Consider the following 24,532-nt stretch of genomic DNA (forward strand, 5'->3'; position numbering starts at 1 on the left):
CATACTGTACAGTGGGGGGCCAACACTTTGAGAGCACACTGTAAATTGATTTTTTATTTAAAAATTCTGACAAAAAAAGAGTTACACTTTATTTTAAAGTGTCCTTGTTACAATGTTATTATACATTTAAGTATTGAGTAATATTAACCCTTTCCATACCGGCATTTTTTTTTTTAAATTGCCAGCCGCCGCCAGCGATTTTGATGATTTTCACAAAAATTTGATGGCCTCCATTATATATTTGAATATATAAAATATACCAAAATAAAGATCAGAGCCTCTACTTTTAAACAAACTGTTTTATCCTAGCTTAAAACATTCTTTTTTTATCAACTCTTGAATATAGGTAGGTTTCATAAAAATGCTTAATTTTGAGCAAAAAGGTGAGGAAATCACATTTTCATCAAAAACTACATCTGGATAATATTCTGTACGATTTTCAAAGCATAAATCCAGTAAATCGCCCATTTTACTCTTTAACATTATGCAGCTTTCAATGGCGTCATAAGTCGTCAATGGCGGGGAAATAGTTAAGTAACTACATGTACTTACTATATGGTTAGGTTTAGGATTACTTGCATGTAATTATGCATAATTAACTGTAATTAGACACCTTAAAATGTTAACCCAACACCTTTAAAAAGTGTAACCAAAAAGAGCTGTTCATGGTCTAAAATGACCAAGAAATATTTAAGATTATAGACTGTTTCTGGGTCACAAATCGAAATGTAAGCAGATTTGTGACTTTGACTATGTTAAGTCCTTTGTACAAAAGGTCAGAACCACAGAGCAGATGCTCGTAAACATTTTTGAGTCATGCTGGATAACATGGATAATAAGAATTCAAAAAATGTATTAAAATTCATTTGCAAATTAATTAAAATGACAGAATATTTTCTTTAAATATTTAATATAAATAATCCAAAATAAAAATAGATTTTCATTTAAAATAAAAATATTAAATATTTTATCAATTCAAACTTCACTCAAATTGTTAATTAAAAAATTATCTTATTATAAATAAACAAATATAAAAAGTATATTTGCAACAACAAAAAAATACAACAGAAGTATTTTCTCATGTACTTTGTTTGAACTGTGTTTGAATGAATAAAGCTGCTGTGCACAGATCCTTTGGTCTGTGGAATGACGCCAGAGGATTATGATGATGATTCAGTATTACCCATCATGCTCTTGCAGTGGCCCATATGCCCCCCCCCCACCCACCCACCCCACAGGGTGTTTGCTCTAAATATACTCTCAAATCTAGATCATGATGGATCAATACTCTGCTACACACACAAACACAAACATTCCACTACTATACATATCATACTGTGTCTACTAGAGGAATAATTCCTCCATGACATTTTCTCTGTGGTCATTTAACCTGGTTCTCCTCCTGCCCCCGCTCACATCTCTCTCCATCTCGCTCGCTTTTTCCATCTGTATGACCTCTAGTGACCCAACACAAATACAAATTGCTTTCAGACTTCTGTGGCTAAAAACAAAGACAACTTGCAAATCGATAAACCCTGACCTGTCTTCAAAAGCACCCATGTGAGCAAATGAAAATAAAACGCATGTTTGCACACACACATAAATACAACAAAACACACATCACAAGTTTAAATCCATATTCTCTCGAGGAAAAAAATATCTATAGATCTGTGATATGGATTGATTTGCTCTATATTGCTCAGATTGAAAACATTTTTCTCTAGTATTCAGTAGATTTAATGTGGTCAAAGGGTATTTTGAAGACAGATTGAATATAGTGTACAGTCAACACAGTATCATCCAAACATGAACAGGAAGGGAAAACAAGCCACATTCAAGCGTCATCCAAATGTTCCTCAGCTCTGATGCAAATGAGTCATTTGCTTACTTTATTCTTCCAATATTTTTGCAACAAATGCAGAGCACAGACATTGTAGTCTGACTGACACCGGTAGCCAATTATTTTTATGACTAATAACCAGTTTGATGACAAAATTATAAAACTGTATTGTTTGGTCTGTTAAAAACAGTTAAATCCCAAATATATGCTTAAAGTAATACTTCAAAATAAAAGACAAAGAGTGAAAAACAGCACTTTCATTAACTGGCCTAAAAATGGGACGAATATGCCCTGATATTATCCTCTTCTGCAGCCAAATATCAGATTAATAATTACAACTACAAAGAGAAAGAAAAAAAAACATAGTACTTACGGCCCAATACCATATGTACATCGTACATACAATTAAAAAAAATTAACAAAGCAAAGAAAAACTACACTAAATGAAACTAAATAAAATGAAAAAAAACAAATTAAACCAAACAAACTAAAATAAATAAAATGAAACAAAACAAAAAATAAATAAAAGAAACAAAACAAAATTAATCAAATGAAAAATTAAACAAAACAAAACAAGACAAAGTAAAAAAAAAAATTTAATTTAATTAAACAAAAAAAAAATTAATAAAACTAAATTATCACTATCACCAGCTGGAGTGCCCATGAGCTCCACATGTGGGCACTTCCTCCCTGATTATTATCATTCACCCAGGACTCCATTTCCCATAATCCTTTGCCCAAACTCAGCTGCACTCATCATCAATTGCTGTCACCTGTCTCTCCTTACCTCATTAGTCTCACTTTAAGAATGGCACACATACACTCTCCCATCACAGTTGATTGCTAGCCTGTAACATTTCCTTGCCTTAGTTTTCTTTGATTTTGGACTGTGTCTGTTTTTGCGATTGTTTGCTGCTTGCCCTGACCTCTGCCTGTTTTTGAAATACACTTTTGGATTAACTTGGATGATTCTGTTTGCTGTTACTGACCCTGCCTGTCTCACTACGATTTATGAATAAAGCATCCACACCTAAGTGGTCACAACTCCTTGTAACAGAAATAAAACAAAATAAATTAAATTAAATTAAATTAAACAGAGCAGAATAAAATAAAATAGCAATGGAAATGATCATATCTAAAAATAAATAAATATGTACACAAAAAAATGTTTAATATTGAATTGAAAATCCTTTCTGAATAACTATTTGTATTGACAAGGCTGTTGGTAAATTTTGTAACAGGCACCAGGTTGTTAATCGACCAAGACAATAATCTCAAAATAGCCTGCCTCTAATCTGCCTGGGTTGATATATTGGCCTATAACTACCTTGTGGTTCCTCAGTGTCTCAGGGAGTCCATCATGCAGTTTAAGAGTGTCAGAGTTGATGTGTCTCGTTGAAAGCACCTGATCCTTCATGTCTTATTACATCATAGCTACAGCAGATGAACAGAACGAGACAAGCACAGCCCAGAGCGCCAGCAGAGGACGGGAGGGGTGGAAAGGGGGCGGCATTGTCAGAGCAAACACAAGCATACGAGAACAGAGTTGCCAGGGAAACCGCCCTAAAACCCATCCGACAAAGGAAACAGAGGTGAGCGGTTGGTCATATGACCATGTGGCAGGAAAAGAGAGAGGTGGCCCAGCAGGACAGAGACGGTGCACATGTTCTTTTGCTTTTCCTGCTGAGCATAACAAGTTCTGTGACAGCATATCAGCACCTACAACACCCTCTCCTGCTGCCTGGCACCACAGCAGCCCACATTAACATCCATATGTCTCTGATGTGTATAGAGCTGCTACTGGTTTATAATAGCAGGAGACCATCAGGCTTAATTACACACAGACGTTTGCTTTTGCCATACACACAGCAGCCTAAAAAGTATTTATAAGCCACACAAAAATCACATTAGACTACAAAATGTTGCAACAAATGGCAGCCCTCCTTATTAAAATCAATGTGAAGTTTAATTTGCTGCCCACTTTACTATAGTGTGATGTATTTAACAAACAAAGTTATTCAATGAGAAAATAGTAACGGAATCTGGAATTTAATGAATTGTGAAGTGAAGATATAATATGAAACATGAGTTTTCTTAAACAACAGTGATAGTAATATTAATATGAATCACAGTCCTATATTAAAATAACAAAGCAATAATCATTCATAATTAGACCAACAACTGGGTTTTATGTATATAGGCTATATATTTATATTTAGCACCTTAAATTTTACGCATTACAGCTTGGTTCAAACTCATGAATAAATCATTAGCATGTAATATTAGAATATTAATAATAATAAACCTATTATTATTAATAACCCCTATGGGTCATACAACCCGAATTCCGGAAAAGTTGGGACGTTTTTTAAATTTTAATAAAATGAAAACTAAAAGACTTTCAAATCCCATGAGCCAATATTTTATTCACAATAGAACATAGATAACATAGCAAATGTTTAAACTGAGAAAGTTTACAATTTTATGCACAAAATGAGCTCATTTCAATTTTGATTTCTGCTACAGGTCTTAAAATAGTTGGGACGGGGCATGTTTACCATGGTGTAGCATCTCCTTTTCTTTTCAAAACAGTTTGAAGACGTCTGGGCATTGAGGCTATGAGTTGCTGGAGTTTTGCTGTTGGAATTTGGTCCCATTCTTGCCTTATATAGATTTCCAGCTGCTGAAGAGTTCGTGGTCGTCTTTAAAGTATTTTTCGTTTAATGATGCGCCAAATGTTCTCTATAGGTGAAAGATCTAGACTGCAGGCAGGCCAGGTTAGCACCCGGACTCTTCTACGACGAAGCCATGCTGTTGTTATAGCTGCAGTATGTGGTTTTGCATTGTCCTGCTAAAATAAACAAGGCCTTCCCTGAAATAGACGTTGTTTGGAGGGAAGCATATGTTGCTCTAAAACCTTTATATACCTTTCAGCATTCACAGAGCCTTCCAAAACATGCAAGCTGCCCATACCGTATGCACTTATGCACCCCCATACCATCAGAGATGCTGGCTTTTGAACTGAACGCTGATAACATGCTGGAAGGTCTCCCTCCTCTTTAGCCCGGAGGACACGGCGTCCGTGATTTCCAACAAGAATGTCAAATTTGGACTCGTCTGACCATAAAACACTATTCCACTTTGAAATAGTCCATTTTAAATGAGCCTTGGCCCACAGGACACGACGGCGCTTCTGGACCATGTTCACATATGGCTTCCTTTTTGCATGATAGAGCTTTAGTTGGCATCTGCTGATGGCACGGTGGATTGTGTTTACCGACAGTGGTTTCTGAAAGTATTCCTGGGCCCATTTAGTAATGTCATTGACACAATCATGCCGATGAGTGATGCAGTGTCGTCTGAGAGCCCGAAGACCACGGGCATCCAATAAAGGTCTCCGGCCTTGTCCCTTACGCACAGAGATTTCTCCAGTTTCTCTGAATCTTTTGATGATGTTATGCACTGTAGATGATGAGATTTGCAAAGCCTTTGCAATTTGACGTTGAGGAACATTGTTTTTAAAGTTTTCCACTATTTTTTTACGCAGTCTTTCACAGATTGGAGAGCCTCTGCCCATCTTTACTTCTGAGAGACTCTGCTTCTCTAAGACAAAGCTTTTATAGCTAATCATGTTACAGACCTGATATCAATTAACTTAATTAATCACTAGATGTTCTCCCAGCTGAATCTTTTCAAAACTGCTTGCTTTTTTAGCCATTTGTTGCCCCCGTGCCAACTTTTTTGAGACCTGTAGCAGGCATTAAATTTTAAATGAGCTAATTAAGTGGATAAAAGTGTAAAATTTCTCAGTTTAAACATTTGCTACGTTATCTATGTTCTATTGTGAATAAAATATTGGCTCATGTGATTTGAAATTCCTTTAGTTTTCATTTTATTAAAATTTAAAAAACGTCCCAATTTTTCCGGAATTCGGGTTGTAATAATAAACATCATCATTGTGACTGTCTAATCATTAATCAATAAAAAATGTGAATTTTGATTTTATGTTGACTTTGTAATAATACGGTTAAAATAATATGTAAAAAAAAAAAAAATAATAATAATAATAATAATACATAAATTGTCATCCTTGCTGGGAAAAAACGTTAGGGAAAAATCTTTTTGCACAAATTTGAAATGTCAAATGTAATATGCTTCTGAGATATTTTATCCAAAAGAATTTCTAAGAGTGCTAATAATTGTGGCCCAATGTGTACTGGAGAAAAACATTTATTTTTATCAGCCCCCCCCCCCCCCCCCCATTTTCAGTTGGTGTACATAAATGAAAAGTTTTATTTTTGTGAATAAAAAAAAAGATTAAAAGAATACACAGCATGGATTTATTTTTACAGCCTTTTTTGCTCATACTTTCCAAGTGTGCCAGGACTGACCAGGATGGTGTTTAGCACATACAATTTTACACAATACACTGCAGTTCATGAAACTCCAGAATAATTAATTAGCATGTAAAATTGTAATATTAATAATAGTTATTATAATAAAATACATACTAACTAACTCAATTCACTAAATAACTCATTTTAATCTCAATGTCAGAGAGCCCAAATATATATATATATATATATATATATATATATATATATATATATATATATATACTCCTTGTTCAAGCTCTTGTTCTGTCCAGGCTGGACTATTGCAATGCCGTCTTGGCAGGTCTTCCAGCCAATTCTATCAAACCTTTACAATTAATTCAGAATGCGGCAGCAAGATTAATTTTTAATGAGCCAAAAAGAATACACGTCACACCTCTGTTAATCAATTTTGCACTGACTTCCAATAGCTGCTCGTATAAAATTCAAGGCATTGATGTTTGCCTACAAAACAACCACTGGCTCTGCACCCATTTACCTAAATTTGTTACTTCAGACTTATGTGCCCTCTAGAAGCTTGCATTCTGCAAGTGAACGTAGCTTGATTGTGCAATCCCAAAGAAGCACAAAGTCACTTTTACGGACGTTTAAATTAAATGTTCCCTCCTGGTGGAATGACCTCCCCAACTCAATCCGAGCAGCTGAGTCCTTAGCCATCTTCAAGAATCGGCTTAAAACACATCTCTTCCATCTTTATTTGACCCTATAACTTTAACACTCACTATTCTAATTCTATTCTTAAAAAAAATAAATCTAACTACCTTTGTAATCTTTTTGAATTCTATTTTTATTTTCATTTATTATGCTATTGTATGTGTGTGTGTGTGTGTGTGTGTGTGTGTGTGTGTGTGTGTGTGTGTGTGTGTATGTGTATATGTGTAAAGATCTCTAATACTAGCTTGCACTATTCTTTTTTTATTCTATCTTTTTTCTTTTTATTTATTATATTATTTAAAATCCCATGCTACGTGTACTGTGTTAACCTAACTGAAACTTTTTATAGCATTTATATATCATTACTCTTTTTGTTGTTTTTGATTGCTTCCACTGTCCTCATCTGTAAGTCGCTTTGGATAAAAGAATCTGCTAAATGAATAAATGTAAATGTAAATTAATAAAAAATTATAATTTGCCTCATTGTTAAGCAATGATAAAATCTCATGTAATTGTTATTACATAATGATAAATAAAACATTTTTTAAAAATATGTTATTACATAAAAACTAAATAAGCAGTATAAATCAGACACTTGTGAATGTACAGTTTTTCCAGCATACTCAATATGCACCAAAATGCAAATGTACCAACAACAGCCACTAGGGGCATCGCCCCAAAATAATTGGACCCCCCAGAAATGATTTGATAATTCCCCCACTAGCACACATTTCCAACTCCGTCTTGCACACAAGCACATCTCTTCACCAGAAAAGCCTCTCATCTGTTTCAAGGTCAGCTCATATCCTGCAGGTAATGACAGGCATCATCCCAAAGCTGAGCGGCCTGTGACGGAAAGAGCAGGGAGCATTAGGGTGGTTCTGAACCGAAGCGCCCTCTGTAATCTACCAACAGACATGGCCTTGAGTGCATACACCCACAACCAGGCTGGGCTGAGAGTCTTAACTGGAGGTTCTCCCATAACCACAGCCCTAAAATAGGGATGGAGCCACAAAGCAAAGCACGGATCCTAAGCAAACACACTCCAGCTACCAATCACATCAAACACAGTTACCTCTATCTATACAAGTGCTTCCCACAATTACTATGATTATCATTATCACACAGCTAAAGCCATCCTATATCAAAATAACATATCACTTCACCAAATGTCTGTCAATCCATTAATGGATGGATGGCTAGGTAGTGTTAAAACCAGAGCTGAGCACAGAGCCGATGTTCTATAAATGACCTACAAGGGCACACACACACAATCGTATCACACTGCTCTGGCAGATTAACTGAACAAAAACCAAATCCTTCTCTCTCGTTGCATTCATATTTCCCTGTGTACCAGCACAGGACAACTAATCTCTCCATGTTAATGCAGGCTGTTCACAGAGCACTGCCAACATCAGCCAGCACACACATACACACAGGAGAGAAGTCTGCCTCAGAAATGGTAAGGTAAATATTGTTCTTCAGGCAGATTTAAAGGGACAGTTCACCTAAAAATGTAAAAATGAAAGGCTGCCGTTATTTATTTATAATTGTATTTATTTATTTATTTTTTGTGTGTGTGTGATTTTCCACACAATTTTACATGCAGTTACAATGAACGGACACTGAAGATTCAAAAAGGTTGCAAAAATACCTTATTTAGTACAAGTGTATCTAAGATGTAAACAGACACGCACACATTCATAAAACATATGAAATATCACGACACTGTGCATGTGCATATTTTTAAATCCGACTAAAAACACAGTCAGATTCAAAGGTTAACATGGCTCAGATCTTCCTGTTAAACAGATTATTTAAAGGGACAGTAAAACAAATGGTTTTGGGGTTGACTCCCAAAATATTTTTTGTACAGTATAACATGGAAGTCAATGGGACCCAAATTCATTTGCTGCCCAACATTTGGTCATGAGCGAAAATAAATAAAAACTTTGATAAACTGTACCTTTAAGATCTATTCCACACCCTTCAAAATGAATGAATTTTTGAAAAGCTAATTTGGATTGAGGGATGAAGGCACATTGAGCTATAAATCTGTTTATTAATAGATCTATAGGGTTTATTGTGAGCTGAATTAGAGAACCAAATTAATCAATCAATTAATCGATGAATCTGGCATTGCTGTTTGATTCATAAATAAATAATGGCATTGAAATTGGTGTGTTCCTTGCAGGGCACTATGGCATGGAATTAGAATGGCATGGAATATCACTATTCATATGGACCAACTTTATGATAGTTTTATGTTTATAAAACAAAATGCATGAATTGGTACCAGCATATGCCACTAGAATTTGAACAAAAACTCACTTGAATTTGAAAAATCAGGACTGAAATCTAAATGAGTCAGACTGATTTTATGACTCAAATCATTTGATTGAAATGAGCGATTCACTGAATCAGACATTACTGCTTGGTTGAATTTTGATATTTTGCTTGCACAGAACAATCAGAATGGCTTGGAATGTTGAACACAAATCTTATGAACTGTGTTTGTGATACTTTTATGGTGTTTATGAAACAGAAATACATAAATATGTCTCAGCATCAGCCATTATGGGTATCATCCTTTAAAATGGCATTTGATTATTTGTGAATGAATCATTTGGACTAGTTTTGTAAATCAAATCAGCCGACTCAACTGTGCGATTCATTGCATCAGACGTTACTGCTTTATTATCAGCTTGAATGTTTCTTTGTTTCACAATTAGCACTATCATATGGCTTTAAAATGACTGGTAACATAGTGCACGAGTCAAACAGACCATGTTTATGATACTATTATGATTTGTTTACATCCTAAATTAAAACTTGTAGCCTCAGTGCCCTTTCATTGTAAATTTACAGAAAGCAGCAACCAGCACAGTCTCCTTTAGTAAGAAAGAAAGTCATACTGGTTTAGAGTAGTGAGTAAATGATTTTAAAAAATAGAAATTTCTAGATGAACTATCCCTTTAAAACCATCTAAAAAAAAACTATGATTTCAAGCATGTATTTTTGAATATACAGTACTTGTCTATGAAATTTCCATGTGCAAACATTTCTTTTACCCCTCACAGCATGAGAAAACATGAGCAAACCTTACACAGAACAGATTCACTGTTCCCGCCGTGTCATTCAGCACTCAAAAGCATCCTTGAAATTCAGCACAGTGAATGAGCCTGAACAAGCTGTGCCCAACACTCACACATTCACACACACACACACACACACACACACCCTTGTGCTATACCTGCCCTATTTCTGGCCCAGCACTCCCCTAGTGTAACATCTGTTGACCTGTAGAAATACTAAAGACCTGTCCTAAAAATAGACTGCCTCGTCACGATCACAATCCACCCTGCTGCTACACAGATTGCTGTTGACGGATTCCGTGTTCCCATTTACGGTTGAGATTGAGGAAAATAACACAATGTGCTATGTTGTGCACTTAAAATCTCACACCATATTCTTATTCTTGGGTTAGTAGTGTGGTGTGGGTGGGAATGGTTTTGAGGGTACATTTATGGCCATATGCAAGTGCGAGAAAATAAAGGTTAAATTTTTTAATTAAAATTATTCCAAAGATGAAAATTCCTGGTGTAACAATGGGTCTCATTTTATATTAGCTGGCCTTAACTACTTACATCAAAAATAAGTACAATGTACTTATTGTGTTCAAATTGTATTGCAAAACACTTTTGCTGCTATTGAGGTGGGATATGGGTAAGATTAGAGACAGGTTTGTTGGGATGGGTAGGTTTAAGGGTGGGTTAAGTTGTAAGAGGTGGGTCAACAGTTAATTATAAAAGTAATTACAGAAATTAATTAAATATGTAATTACATACAATTATTATTTTTTTAAATATAAGTACAACGTAAAAACATGTATGTACACAATAAGTGCATTGTACCAAATAATTAATTTAAGTACATAGTAGTTAAGGCCACCTAATATAAAGTGGGACCAAAAAATATTTTGATTAAAATAAAAATAAAAAACTCTGACTATAAATGTGCATGTGCAAATGACTGACATATAATAATAGCCAATTAAAGTTTTCTGTACAGCGTACAAATGTAATAAACTAGTCTGGCTCTTCTCCATCTTGTTTTGTTAATACAAATGGCCTCACGCAAAACTTCACAAACACAAGCCATCTGACACAAGATCTGAGTAAATCCAGCCCATGTGGTTCACAACCACTCCAGAGCTGCCAGGGAGACAGTAGTCACACTTTACATTCACGATCAAGCTAAAACACAACATAAAAGAGTAATAAAAAAATAAACTGATGGAGATCATCTATATATGGATGTTTCTTTAGTTAGAGGAACTGTCCCTGGATAGGTTTAGGAGAAAAAAATAATTTTAGTTTTAATTTATAGGTTATAATTAGTGCTGTCAAATGATTAATCGCGATTAATCGCATACAAAATAAAAGTTTGTGTTTGCATAAAAATGCATGCATTTGCATGAAAAATGTTTACATGTATTTACAGGCATATATTTATATTAATATACTTTATATTATAAATAAATATATTTAATATATAAAAATAAAAAAAATGAAATATATACATGCATGTCAGTGTATTTATATATACATAAAAATATACACAGCACACATACATATATTTTTTTGGATGTGATTAATCGTGATTAATTGTTTGACAGCACTAGTTATAATATAGTTTTTCCGGTAGAAAAAATCCCATTCATTTTCTCCATAGGGGAATTGATTTTTTAAGATAACTTCTAGACAATTGAAGACTTACTGTAAACTATAAGGGTTGTTAATCGATGGAATGTACTTAAATTACAATATTAATTTGCAATGATTTAGTTCTTTGTACAGTACAATTTTAATGACACACAATACATTTTTATTTTTTATTTTAATGATAAAGCTCAAAATTAACTGATTGCTAAATAACTTAAAAGTCTATCTAAATCTCAAAATATATATGTATCCAACTTTCTCCAAAAAGGGCAAACATCTCAGTCCACATCATCAAGAAATATACCAAAATCCATCTGAAGATTGACCAGGATGTGATAAAGGTATTTACTCACACTAGTAAAAAGTACCCCTAATTTTAGTCACCCACATGCTGTATGGTTACACGAGACTAAAATGCAAACAGAAGAAACAACAAGAGAACTAAAGAGTGGAACTGAACTTTTAAGAATTACATTATGTCATTCAGGAGAGTATCTATTTATTTTGTGGCTTCCACTGAAGCACATCCTGCTCAGGCAGATTAAATGTATCATGCTTTTCAGCTCTTAAGAAGCATATTAGGATGGCACAAGCTCCTCTCAGCTGTTCCTCTAATGGCATAATGGCTATCTGCCCAAGAAACCTACGTGAACACTTCCTGATGGCCGTTTTGGCACCCTGACTGGAGTATTTGACATGAACCGGTGTTGTCTGATGTCCTGAGCTTGTCTCGCATTCAGATAATGTGCACTAATGAAGAAACTTCAGCAAATCCAGTGAGAAAATGACCCGCTGTGTCGGATTAGGACTGCGTCATCACTAATTTCAATACAGTGACCACATTTCCCTCGCCCACTGTCGTGACTTGGCCTAATGCCTATCTTGAGAGGCTCTCTAAAGACCGGAGGAAAAATGGCTTGCTGTAAATCTGGAAACAACATGGGAGGTTTAATGGCTAAGCCAAAGTGATCCACCAATAATGATGCTTAACATCACGCAGGTGGGGAAACGACAATAGTCCATTAGTGAGCAGAGCATGTTAAAGGTACAGTTTGGCTAAAAATAAAAATGCTGACTTTATTTATTTACTCTAATGTTGTTCCAACCCGGGCTTTTTTCTCACAAAAAATCTAAATAGCTTTGAAGACTTGCAATACAGCACAAGTCATATGGAATACTTGTATGTACATTTGTATGATTTTTTAAATATTTTTATTGCATTTGGGTGGAAAAAAATCAATTCAAATGCATTCTTCAAAAATTCTCCTTTTTTGTGCTCCATGGAAATAAAGAAAATCAAACAGGTCTGGAACCACATGAGGTGAGTAAATAATGCCAGAATTTATTTGAATTTTATATAAAACATTCATCCATTTAGACTAGGCCTATACACATTTAACATCAACAAACTAACAAACTTAATGTGATGCATATTTGTCAGTCATACATAAATGAAACTGGTAGGAAACATGCAAGAGTTAGTTTATAGTTAGGAGTTTATTATTACTATTTGCATCTATTTGATTTATAAATCATTTTTACATATATCATTTTCAAAATGAATTTATCAAAATTGCTTAGAATCAGCATAATATTGTGAAAACAAACTTAATGTGATGCATATTTGTCAGTCATACATAAATGAAACTGGTAGGAAACATGTAAGATTAAGTTTATAGTTAGGAGTTTATTATTACTATTTGCATTTAATTTTTTAATCATTTTTACATTTAACATTTTCATAATGCATTTATCAAAATTGCTTAGAATCAGCATAATATTGTGAAAACAATTACATTTATTCAGTTAAAAAGTATTAAAAATAGTAAATATTTAGCATTCATATATAGTTATATAATATAAATCATTTTATTATACTACAATAGCACAGACAATGTACCCGTTCCACTTATGTATGGCTGACAAATGTGCAAAGTTTATAAGTTTTTTTATGCTAAATCTGAATCTGAATATATACAATTCAAATTTATAAATCTTAAAATTATGTCTGAATATTTTTTGTATAAAAAGAAGGTGTATAAAGAAGAACTAGACAAACAGGGTTGAAGAAACACAGACGCTGTGGCTGCCACACCTTGATCTGTGGTTTATAATTAAACACTAAATCACACCATTACACTACATCACTCAATTCTACACCATCTTATTTGAAAGTATGCTTATACAAACATGGATTTAAGCTACTTATTTCCACAATGCTGTGATTCACAGAAATTCACCTTTCATTTTTAATTTTGAAACTGTAAACATTGACATATACACATCTCTGTGGAAGTAGGTGCAGTAAAGCATACCAGTCTCTAAATGCATGCCTTGGCTCAAATGGATGGCTGATGGGGGCAACTGCATTTGTCAGAAGGAATCAGTGCTCTGTGGATAAGTGATCAACCATACGAGTCTAACACAGTCCCATGCGCATGCAAATATCATTCAAATAGCTTCCCTCCAATAGTGCCACGAAATTAAAGCTTTAAAGCCAGAGGCAGAGCGTTTCTGTGTAACAAATTAATAAACAGTCTCACAATTAAACAGAACAAACCCCTTCCAGGCGCACAAAGAAGCGTGGCAGATGATGCTGAAACACTCACAGGCAAACCCGTTTCAGCTCGCTCCGTAACTTTAATTTAAACCGGTCGAATGGGGTGTTTTCAATACTCACAGTTCAGTAGTCTAACAGGTGAGTGTCTCCTTTTTCGCTATTTCCGTGCCCGTTTCCAGATATCTGATTTCCTTCGCCGTGGTCCGCCTCTCCGCCCCGCGAAGCAACTGCTGACGACGACGTGAGTTTCTTTCCAGCACCAGCGCGCTTTGAACAGCTCCACTGACGTCACTCACCGCCAGGCCAACCGACGCCACGCCCATCAGGCTCCGAGACCCCACCCAACACACACCAGTGTTCCGATTCATCTACACGATTCGAATCTTTTCAGTCAATCGGTTAACTAAATGATTTGTTCAGTTTGTTCAATTTGGACTAGCATGGGGCCAAATCTCAACAATGGACCCTTTTCACAAAACTGTGATGAGATGACGCGTTTCAACGGTCATCAGCATCGTAAATCCTTGAAAGGTTTTTTTTTTTCAATTCTGCTTTATTATGTACATTTATAACTCTATAGGCCTATATGCATTATATCACATTTGCATGAAATTACAAATGCGAGGGTGTTTCTAAAATGCAGTATCTATGGGAGTGATGGTAAATTTGTCATCGTTCTCTGAACAAGTCCATCAGTCTCTCCAAGTTTATTTTATTATTATTATTATTATTATTTATTATGATTATTATTTTAAAGTCCTGAAAACACTATCATGGAGTTTTTCTTCAGCTATTTGAGCACATGGGAATCCCAAATATATAAATTTGTCATTGATTCCTTGTTAATCTGTATTTTGTTTATCTGTCTGCTGTCATATTATCTGATTTGATATTGTAAAGCGAATTTGAGTTTGCAGAAAGGCGATATATAAAATAAACTTGCACTGCAAACCAGTTTGTTCATAATTAAGGTAATACATTAATATGATAAGACACACCACTTTTCAATATCAAGCAGCAAAACCTGCTGCTTTGTACAGCTAAACATAGCTAGAAGCGGATGAGACCAGCCTCACACATAACATTTACAAATAGCCGTGTTCACGCAAACAGGAAAGATAAATTGAATAGTGTCTATATGAGAGTTTGCTGCAGTTATGGGATGATTTTGATTGTAGGTTTATCTATCTATAAGTCATCATCTGAACATGTTCTGAAAGTGACTACAATATTTTTCCTCGTGTGTTAATACCATGTTCGATGGTGTGTAAAATATGGCAGACATTTTGGTATCACTGTCACTTTAAGAGCCATCAAGTGGGAAATCAACCACACCATCCTACGCGGTCATCGCATGTTCATTATTGGGGACTGCAAATCCCAGGAGACACTGCGATTGATTTCCAGCTCCACCGTTGCCATAGATACACTCGCTATCCAAGTGACGAGCACAACGCAGCCAAGTTTGCTACGGAAGGTGGCCAAATTGTCAACACTTCTGAAGCAGGCATTGAAGGTATTACGTTTATTAATTGTTTACAGATATATATATGTATATATGTATATATTAATAAATAGCCTATTACACACAGTTTTGTTTTAACAATTAATTTAACAAATGCACAGGAGACCGGGTTAAATTGTCACACTCCCATTATTATTTACAACGGTTGTTTTATTTTTGAACGTCAACTTCTGTGCAAAACTCGGCATACTGGCAACTTATTTTTTAGCTAGGAGTAAAATGCAGTTTATTTAAACGCCCGTTTGTGTCCACAGCTGGCCACTATGGGTAATTCACAATAAATAATAGAGTAAAACGCCAACTTACGGTAAAAAAGTCCCCAATCTTCCACAAAACAGCAGCATTTAAATGTATTATAGTAAATTTAACACCGCTAAAAAGAAAACAGTATATTATGGACAAAACAAAAAATAATTGAAACTAATTTCCCATACAAAAAAAAAAAAAAAAAAAACAGATTACAGCCATGAGGATATAGTTGTGACAGGTAGCCCCATCCCCTCTGTGAAACTCTTACAGCAGGGGCAAGTGTCCTAATGTTTCATTTAATGAATGCTCATTAATGTGTCTCTTTTATTTTAGCAGGTCTGTTGTGAGCGATGGAGGGATGCATGGTTCGTCTCCACAGTGTCCACTTCAGGGGTGATTTTAGTGCTCAGCCCATCATAGTCAACTTCCACGAACTCTTCCAGACCAGAGATGCTCCTACAATTCTGCCTATGGTTAACATACATTTCTTTCTTATTTTAGATTCAGATTCTTTCCAAATAACTAGATTGATATCACACTAAAAGGCCAAAATAAACTTTATTTTCTATACAGGTATACATTTAGATCTGGGTGGGTAATTAAATACCCAACTGTTGTTGATTATTAAAATTATCATTTGTTTCTTTTTTGCATTTTTTCTTTTTTACTTTTCAAAAGTTGAGATAACTTTTTGTATTTTGTCAGTTCAAATACATTAAATAAATCAAATGGATAAACACAAATTTAGTTTAGTTAACTAAAATAAAAAATCTAAACATTTATTACACTGAAAAAAAATGTTTTGAATTGCTAAGTAATAATTACAAATAAATGGCAAGTAACACATTGAATTAAACATGAATTTTTGAAGCAGAATGACTGAAATTGTATTTTCTACTCTAACTTTGTGTATTTTTTATTTAATAATAATGTTCCAATATTCCATTTGATGAAATATCATTTTAAAATATCATATTTTAAATATTTAATGAAATATAGTTTTATTAATATATATTTTCATTAGAATGTATCATCACTCTCACCTAATCTGCCATTGGATTTATTTTTCACTGAGATGGTTGGAGTACATTCTTGGATTGCATTCTCCACTGAGGAGATATTCAATTGAATTAGGCCCAAAAAGGTGTCTTAGCAGGCAACATAATTAAGTTGCGTACCTTTTGGAAAAGCCTTTGCATCAGAAATGTGCCTTAAATGCTTCCTCCGTAGGCATCTGACTTGGTTTTCTAACAGTGTAAATATGCCAAATTGCCTCATACACGCCTATACACTTACGCCCACCCACACGCTAATTCATTTCAATCCCACTAAACCTCTTTTATCATCTTGCTTGCTTTCCCTTCATTGATGTTTATTGATTATTGAGTGCTGTATTCCACTTCCTTTCTGCATATTAACTCCCTCCTTGTTTTTGAAATATTATCTGAGCTTTTATTGCTCTTATTCCTCAAAATATGAAATTAAAGCATCAGCACGATTGGCAATATAGGTCACGTTTCAGCCTCCCCTCGTGTTGTCCAGGAACTCCCAGTCTTAATTGAATGGATTTTTTTCTCAGCCAGAGCTTTGCAAACATTGGTGTGGGGGGTGGGTGTCACGATGCAGACAGTTGGCCTCTTGCACTGGTTTGCACCAGATCTATGAGTGTTCTTGAGTCCGCTGCTCTTTTCTACATTACCTGAGGCAGATGTTATGATTTTTTTTTGTACTGTGATAAATATGAATATGTAAATTGTCTTGGTCTTGCAGGTAAAAAATGATGATGTTCTGCGGGCTGTGGTGGCTCTATTGGACACCTCTTTGCCTGAAATTGGCCCCAGAGATGTGCATGAAACAGTACACTACCCTGGGATACATACTATTATTTTGTCACAAGACCATGCAGGTATGTAATTCACCTTGGTTGGGCAACAGAGCATAAATTATGCTAGTGATATAAATATCCTACATGATTCTATATATAGAATGAGTGTTGGCCTAAGGCTATTTTATGCTGAATTCTCTTTGCAGATGTTTTAGAGGACTATAGAGGGAGAGCTTCCCAAAAGGGAACAAATTTGAGCCCAGTACCCTGTAAAGCAAAAGTGGAAGCTGATTCCACACACAAGCTGCTGACTGAGCTATACAGCGACTCTGAAGAGAGTACAGAGGAAACCTCAGAGGAGATGATAGCAACAGAGACAAGTATCAGGTTAAGATTTTTTTTAAGTAATTCTAATAGTGTGATCACATTTTCTATTGTTCTGCAAATTTCCGTGAGCAAAATCCAGTCATTTGGAATCCATTTAATTGGGAATGTCATAATGACGGTGAAAGATTTTCCCAAGCACATTTCAAATTGGTCACATGGGAGGTTGATTATTTTGTATAGCTCACATTGTGCAATACATTCTTAAGAATAAAGGTTCCAAATATGGGGTTTAGCAGTGAAGCCATATATTCTATGGCTTTACTGCTAAAACCCATTTCTGGAACATTTACTATGGCATAGATAGAAGAACCATTTTGGGTTCCCCAAAGAACCTTCCAGTTAACAGTTCTTCAGAGAACCATTATTTTCTTCTTAGTGTGAAGAGCATCTGAAGAAACTTTTTTTCCCAATAAAGAACTGTTTATGAAATGGAAAGGTTCCATGGATGTTAAAGGTTCTTCATGGAACCCAAAAAGCTCATAAAGAACTACTACTTTTAATACTGTGCAACAAAAGTGGATGGAGGTTTATACTGTAAAACTCCAAAACAGATATATAAGTATCATAAAAATGACTGTTTAAAGTCTTCTGAAATCATAAGATACCTTTGTGTGGAAAATGACTAAAAACAAAGTCATTCATTAAGTCATGATTGAGAATTAAGGAGAGTGAATATGAACATGACTCGTCATAAATGGTTTGTTGATTCTGTTAAAGATAATGGGATTATAAGAGCCTTTTCCCTTTTCCTCCGTGGCAAACAGTTTGCCAAGCGTTCCTTATCAGCTCTATCTCTACCCCTATAGGCGTAGATCTAGAAAGAAGTGCATTTTTATATATTAATTTATTACATTTCAGAAGGACATTTGACAGAGATCATCATGACCTTATTATAATCAATTACATTGACAAATGTCACCATGCACGTTTGTTTCTATGCCAACACAACTGTGTTATACAATTTTTTTGACAACTGTATCCAATTATGGTCACCTACCAGGATTATCTAAAAACAAAAAAACAAAAAAAAAAGTTTGTTCTCTGTTCTCCATAGTTGGTCTTGGGAGCAATTCTGTGAAGGCCTCCAGAAATTTGTTGACGGAGCGAGAGATAGGAAAGAAAAAAGAGCAGTACAACAAGAAGACGGAAAGATTCTGCCATCCGCCGTGGGAGTTGAATCTTTGATCATGGCTGCTGCCTGCTACGAACTCAAGATACTGTAAGCAAAGCACAAGCACTGTGTCTGATTCAATCAAACAGCTGCAAAAGAGCCATATAATACTATTTTGTGAAGAAGAAAAAACACTAATGCTTTAAAATCGAGATACTTTTCTTCTGTTAGCATCTCATAACATCATCTGGCAATGCAGTAAATCTTTATCAATTGCATTTTACAGTCATTTTTGCAATGAAGAGGAAGTTACACAGACAAAATATGGATATTACACAAAATGTAAATTATGAGATAAACTTCTTGTTTGTTGCAATCTACAAAGCATTGTCACACTATTTGGCTACAAGGGATTTTCATACACACTCACACACACGTCTACCTCACAGAATACTTTCTGTGCAGAATCATCTTCTACTGTACCTACAACCCACACATACAAATCAAACTCTGTCCAGCTGTAAGAACAAGCGCCTGACTGTCCCTCCCATAGCCTCAGTCAGCATTTAAGCTCTTTATGAGTGGATTCCATCCAGGATTCCTAAAAAAGACTTTATTTATATCATCAAACTGAAACAAGCCTTGTCATTATGAGATCCCACTGAATGGTGTTGCTCCACCCTGAGTCTATTTCCAGTCCAGAGGGGCTGAAGAGTGGAGAAACCTGCCCTGCCCTGCTGGCTGTGGGGTGTTATTTCCAGTCAACGAGAGACTATGGCTTCCTCTCTCTCCTTTCCCTCTTCTGCACTCTGTATTTGTGCCAATCGCTTCCACATGGCCTGTGGTTTAGTTAAACCTCAAGCGTCTGCCTCACACACACACACACACACACACACACATCCTCACAATAACCTGTCTTATTGTGACAGTTAAAATGGATGTTTCTCAGAAACTTAATGTGAATTAAATTAAGACATAAGCTAACGTAATAAGAACAATGATATGTAGTCGTCTGCTTCTGTCTGTGAATTGTAGATCTACAGGAGACATGGTGCTTCAGCTGTCTCTTTTGGCTGTTAGGAAACGATACCGGCACCTTGGGATTGGCAGCTACATAATGGAGGTAAACACATACAAAAGTTTCTACTTGGACCTTCTCAATCTTCTTGTACTTGTTCTACTTTGCAAATGACAGTGTATTTCAGTGCTGCTGTGTCTTTACAAATTGTTTAATGAACACAGCCTATAAGCTTGTATTTTGCATAGACACTGCCCTCTGTTGTTGGCATCTTTTTTTTTTTTTGTACTTTTTCCTATATTTTTTTGTTTCAGCTTTTGAAGACTCAGTCTATAGTAGGGAAATATGATACACTTGTTGCCCACGCTGACACTGATGCAATAGGTTTCTTCAAATTCCACGGGCTCACCGATGACCCTCTGCTCAATGACCAGTTCAAGTACGGATAATGCATGCCACACAACAACAAGTGACTCGTTCTTGGCCAGAATTAGCTAAAAACTGACTTTAAACAAGACTTTATGCTGATCATTCAACAAACATCTGGCTCTTTCTGTGAGACCAATGTGTCTCTATTGACAGCAGATATGAGACAGGAGTTTCTGGCTATTTAGTTTTTTATTGTTGAAAGTTTACAAACAGTGCCATCTGTAGGCTAGGTGGTATATGACTGTGGTAGCATGAAAATTACTATTTATTAACATTTTTTGGATGTATATCTATTCAAATATTTAATTGCAATAAACCTAAAATGTTTCTGTCGTTAATGCATTTATTTAATTTTAAATTTATTTTTCAATATTGAAATATTCATAAATAGTTATTAGACGCTTTAAAATGAAATAACACTGGTAATACACTTAAAAACAGTAATCCAGCATTGGTATTAAAAATTAGTTTTGATGGTACTCTATAACCTTAACTCTAATTTTTGTATATTATAAAGAGAGCTGAAAGATGATTGGACTAACAGTATTCTCATGAGCTACCTGCCACCCTTTACTACAGGTAAAGCATACACACACACATACAAACTCATGAACACACACTTACAACTTCATGTTTTCATTCTACACATTTTCCTCTAGACTTAGAAATGAGAAATCCAGTTTTCTCCCTGAGTTTACGAGAGGTGGAGCTGAACATGGATGTGGCGTGAGTTAATATTCATTGTATTATGCATTTGCTGGGTGTTGCTGGGTAGTTACTAAATTTGTCCTAACTCTAAATATGAGCAGTTATCTTTGCAAGCACCTCTAAAAATAATCTAAAGCATATTGAGCAACATCTGACAATTAGGGTAATAATGTCTCTATTTCTTAGAAGGTCGCAGGCTCTCTTTGCATATCAGCAACAGGTAATGTGTGTGACGAGACTACTCGAAGAGGTCAAGATCTTACGCAAACAGGTGATATTACATTTTGCATGATATTTGAACATGCCCTTACAAATCGAAAGCTGCAATTAGCCTTTTGCCGGCCTCTCCCCCAAAACGGCCATTGTCCAATCACACATCATAGCAACCGTTACTATGTGAGGCAGTTCCGACAAACTTTGACTCCAAGCAAGATGGTGAAGCGGTGCGCCACGGCGTTTGTAAGTCGGACACTAGAATAGAGCTGTAATCGGACCTTAAAATTTAGGCCTGACAGGACCCGAGACCGACAGATTTCGGCCCGAGCCCGACAAGTACATTTTGATTGACAGCTTTTTTAAAGCCCGAACCCGTTTACAGCCCGACATTATTCAAATGTGCGCACGCATGCAGCTCTTTTGCCTTTTGTCAAGAATGAGTCATTTATACATGTTTTAACATAATTTATACATGACTAACGTAATAGACCACTTGGAAGTTTGAACAAAGAAATAAAATAAGTCCTCTGTAACATCGTAACATCTCAGCACTCTAAATAGCCCTAGGTATAGGCTCATTTAGCATATAAATAGGCCAACACACCAATAAAAACGAGTCTTTCTTAAAAAAAAAAAACGTAATTGACAGAGGCAAGCCTCCGTTTCAACTCCTCAGCATCTATTTTCGCATCTTTCTCGCGTTGATCGAAACACATCCCATGACCGCTCATTTACCGCGCAAGCCTGAGCCCGGCCCGAGCCGTGTGAAATGATATAAATTAAGCCCGGTCCCGTCGGGTTCGGGCAAAGATCTTCAGCTCTACACTAGATACCCCGAGAGATTGTCTGGAGGAGTTGTCACTGCATACTGTAACCCCTTTTGCCTCGATCTGGAGGATTTCTCTGAGGTATTGCTCCAAAAAAGGTCACTGACACGCACGGGTATACCTCTTCCCGTCATGGCAATCTGTCGCGCTGGTCGTGTTTGACCATTTGTTTGTCGGAAGTAGCAACAGTAACTAAGGGGGGCGGGGCTCGGCGAAAGGCTAATTGGGGGGAGTTTAATTGAGTGCATTATAATCATACAGACTCTGTGTTTCTGTCATGTTGCACATGTATCTCTCTCTCACTCTGTGTGTGTGTGTGTGTGTGTGTGTGTGTGTGTGTGTGTGTGTGTGTGTGTACATAATCACATGCTTCCATGGTGACTGGCTTTTCAGCTAGATCTAAAACGTGAGGAAGTGGACCGCCTCAACTCCAAGCTGGAACAAGAAAAACGAAAGCGCCATGATATAGGTATGTTTGTACAGGTGCAAATTTGTTATACCTCAATATTTGCCTGCCTGTTTTACACAGAACACAATTGTGAGGGTTAAAGCACCTGTACCAGTCAAGTCTAAAAAGCATTTTGGTCATTTGGTGTATAATATTGGACAGTTTAATCATTAAATAGGTTAGGCCCTTAACGCTTACCTTCCTAACCCTATTTCTTTCAATGAATTTTTCCTGATCTTTTTAACCATTTTTTTCACATTTTATCTTTTCCACTTCCCTATTCCCATTTTTTTATTGTAATCTGGTTTTATAATGGTTAAATGTATATTAATATATCTAGGTTATATTTTTGTTTTTGTGGTTATTATCTCCCAATTTAATATGCAGGTGTACAATTTATACTTAGGGACTTTTAAGTTAGATGATGGAAAAGGTTAAAGGTTGCTAAAATGTTAAAGATTAAAAATATATATTTTTAAAGAACTTAAAAATATTATAAATCACTGAAAATAATTTTTAATTAATTTAATGAAAATTTATTTTATTCATATTTACAAACTCTGTAGAAAACAAGTTCTTGATGTACAGGCTGAAGAACACAAAAGAACTGTTAGACAATATTGCTTCAGACTCAGGTGAGTATTTTTATTTTATTTTTTTTTTCATCTTGCAGCTGCAAGTAACACATGAACTGCGATACCCTCCAATCTTAGCTGATTCAAACAGTTGCTCTGAAATGCTCATGTGCTTGTATAATGGTTACTCACAAAATCCCAGCCTGTCATACTGAATCAGCAACTATGATACTCTTTTGAAGCACCTAACCAATAACAAGCTCAGACTAACCTTTGCTCGCACCTCCAATTATACGAGCCACTTGTCTTCTAGCCTGTGACTCATAAAGCTGTGGGCTGGGTTCTGATGGCTCATAAAGCACTACTGGCTCCACAGTGAGGGATGAAGAAAAAAAACCATAAGATCAATCCTGTCTATAAAATCAAAAGCGAAGAGAGGCACAATAATGAGTGTATGAAGAGGTCCATATGGCCAGTCTTCTCCAGTCAAACTAAAAATACATTTATTGAAGTAATAAGCCACTTTAGACTTGAAAAATGAAAAATTGTTATGCAAGGTAAACAAAGCAAGTGTGTAAACACTGGCTGTTGTACCAGAATTCAAATATAGCTCATCCAATAAAGTGCTTTGTAATTGCTTTAGTCTCAGGAAAGCTAATGTTTGAGTAAGTGTGTAGGATATATTGGATTGTCTTTGTACTTTCCAGATGATCAGGGACTAATTGAACAGGATCATGCAAAACCAGGAACACAAGAGCAAGAAACAGCACAGTCTGAAGAACCTCCCTTCCAAACAACAGAGGGTGCAGGAGTTTAAAGTTTTGTACCTTTTACTGCAGATTTTGTTTGAGGTCTATTCTCACATTTATGCATTTGTTTGTTTGTATGTTTATTTGTACCCCTGTCTCGTAGTTTTTGAATGTCATGTTTTTGGGAGACACTCTCTTGGTTGCGAGTAGTAAAATGTCTCTGGACCATCTACATAAAAGCTTTGGGAAATAAAACAAACCAGTTTTGAATTTAAAACAAAATGCACTTTTTA

The 24,532-nt window shown here is 35.6% G+C and overlaps 2 protein-coding genes across 4 annotated transcripts in view; one reads left to right on the plus strand and one right to left on the minus strand.

The window, feature by feature from the left end:
* Positions 1-14,448, minus strand: part of LOC132125018 (sphingomyelin phosphodiesterase 3-like) — a 47,812-nt gene extending 33,364 nt beyond the window's left edge. The window contains exon 1 of the mRNA XM_059536221.1: positions 14,293-14,448. The gene's annotated coding sequence lies outside the window, so the exon portion shown is untranslated. The remainder of the gene's footprint in view (positions 1-14,292) is intronic.
* A 1,070-nt stretch (positions 14,449-15,518) lies between these two features.
* On the plus strand, positions 15,519-24,499 carry si:dkeyp-50b9.1 (uncharacterized). 3 transcript variants are annotated; one of them, XM_059536746.1, is made up of 13 exons: positions 15,519-15,688; positions 16,280-16,419; positions 17,717-17,852; positions 17,978-18,158; positions 19,213-19,377; positions 20,305-20,392; positions 20,602-20,726; positions 21,234-21,295; positions 21,376-21,442; positions 21,614-21,695; positions 22,861-22,936; positions 23,482-23,550; positions 24,198-24,499. In XM_059536746.1, the coding sequence occupies exons 2-13, from the start codon at positions 16,297-16,299 to the stop codon at positions 24,305-24,307; spliced, it is 1,284 nt and encodes a 427-aa protein (XP_059392729.1). In that variant the 5' UTR covers positions 15,519-15,688; positions 16,280-16,296; the 3' UTR covers positions 24,308-24,499. The 3 variants fall into 3 exon arrangements, with proteins under 3 accessions (XP_059392729.1, XP_059392728.1, XP_059392727.1); XM_059536745.1 differs by having other exon boundaries at positions 15,520-15,688; positions 16,283-16,419; positions 21,611-21,695; XM_059536744.1 differs by having other exon boundaries at positions 15,521-15,688; positions 21,611-21,695.
* Positions 24,500-24,532: the final 33 nt, after the last annotated feature.

Source organism: Carassius carassius, chromosome 43, assembly GCF_963082965.1.
Source record: "Carassius carassius chromosome 43, fCarCar2.1, whole genome shotgun sequence".
Taxonomy (NCBI): Eukaryota; Metazoa; Chordata; class Actinopteri; order Cypriniformes; family Cyprinidae; genus Carassius; species Carassius carassius.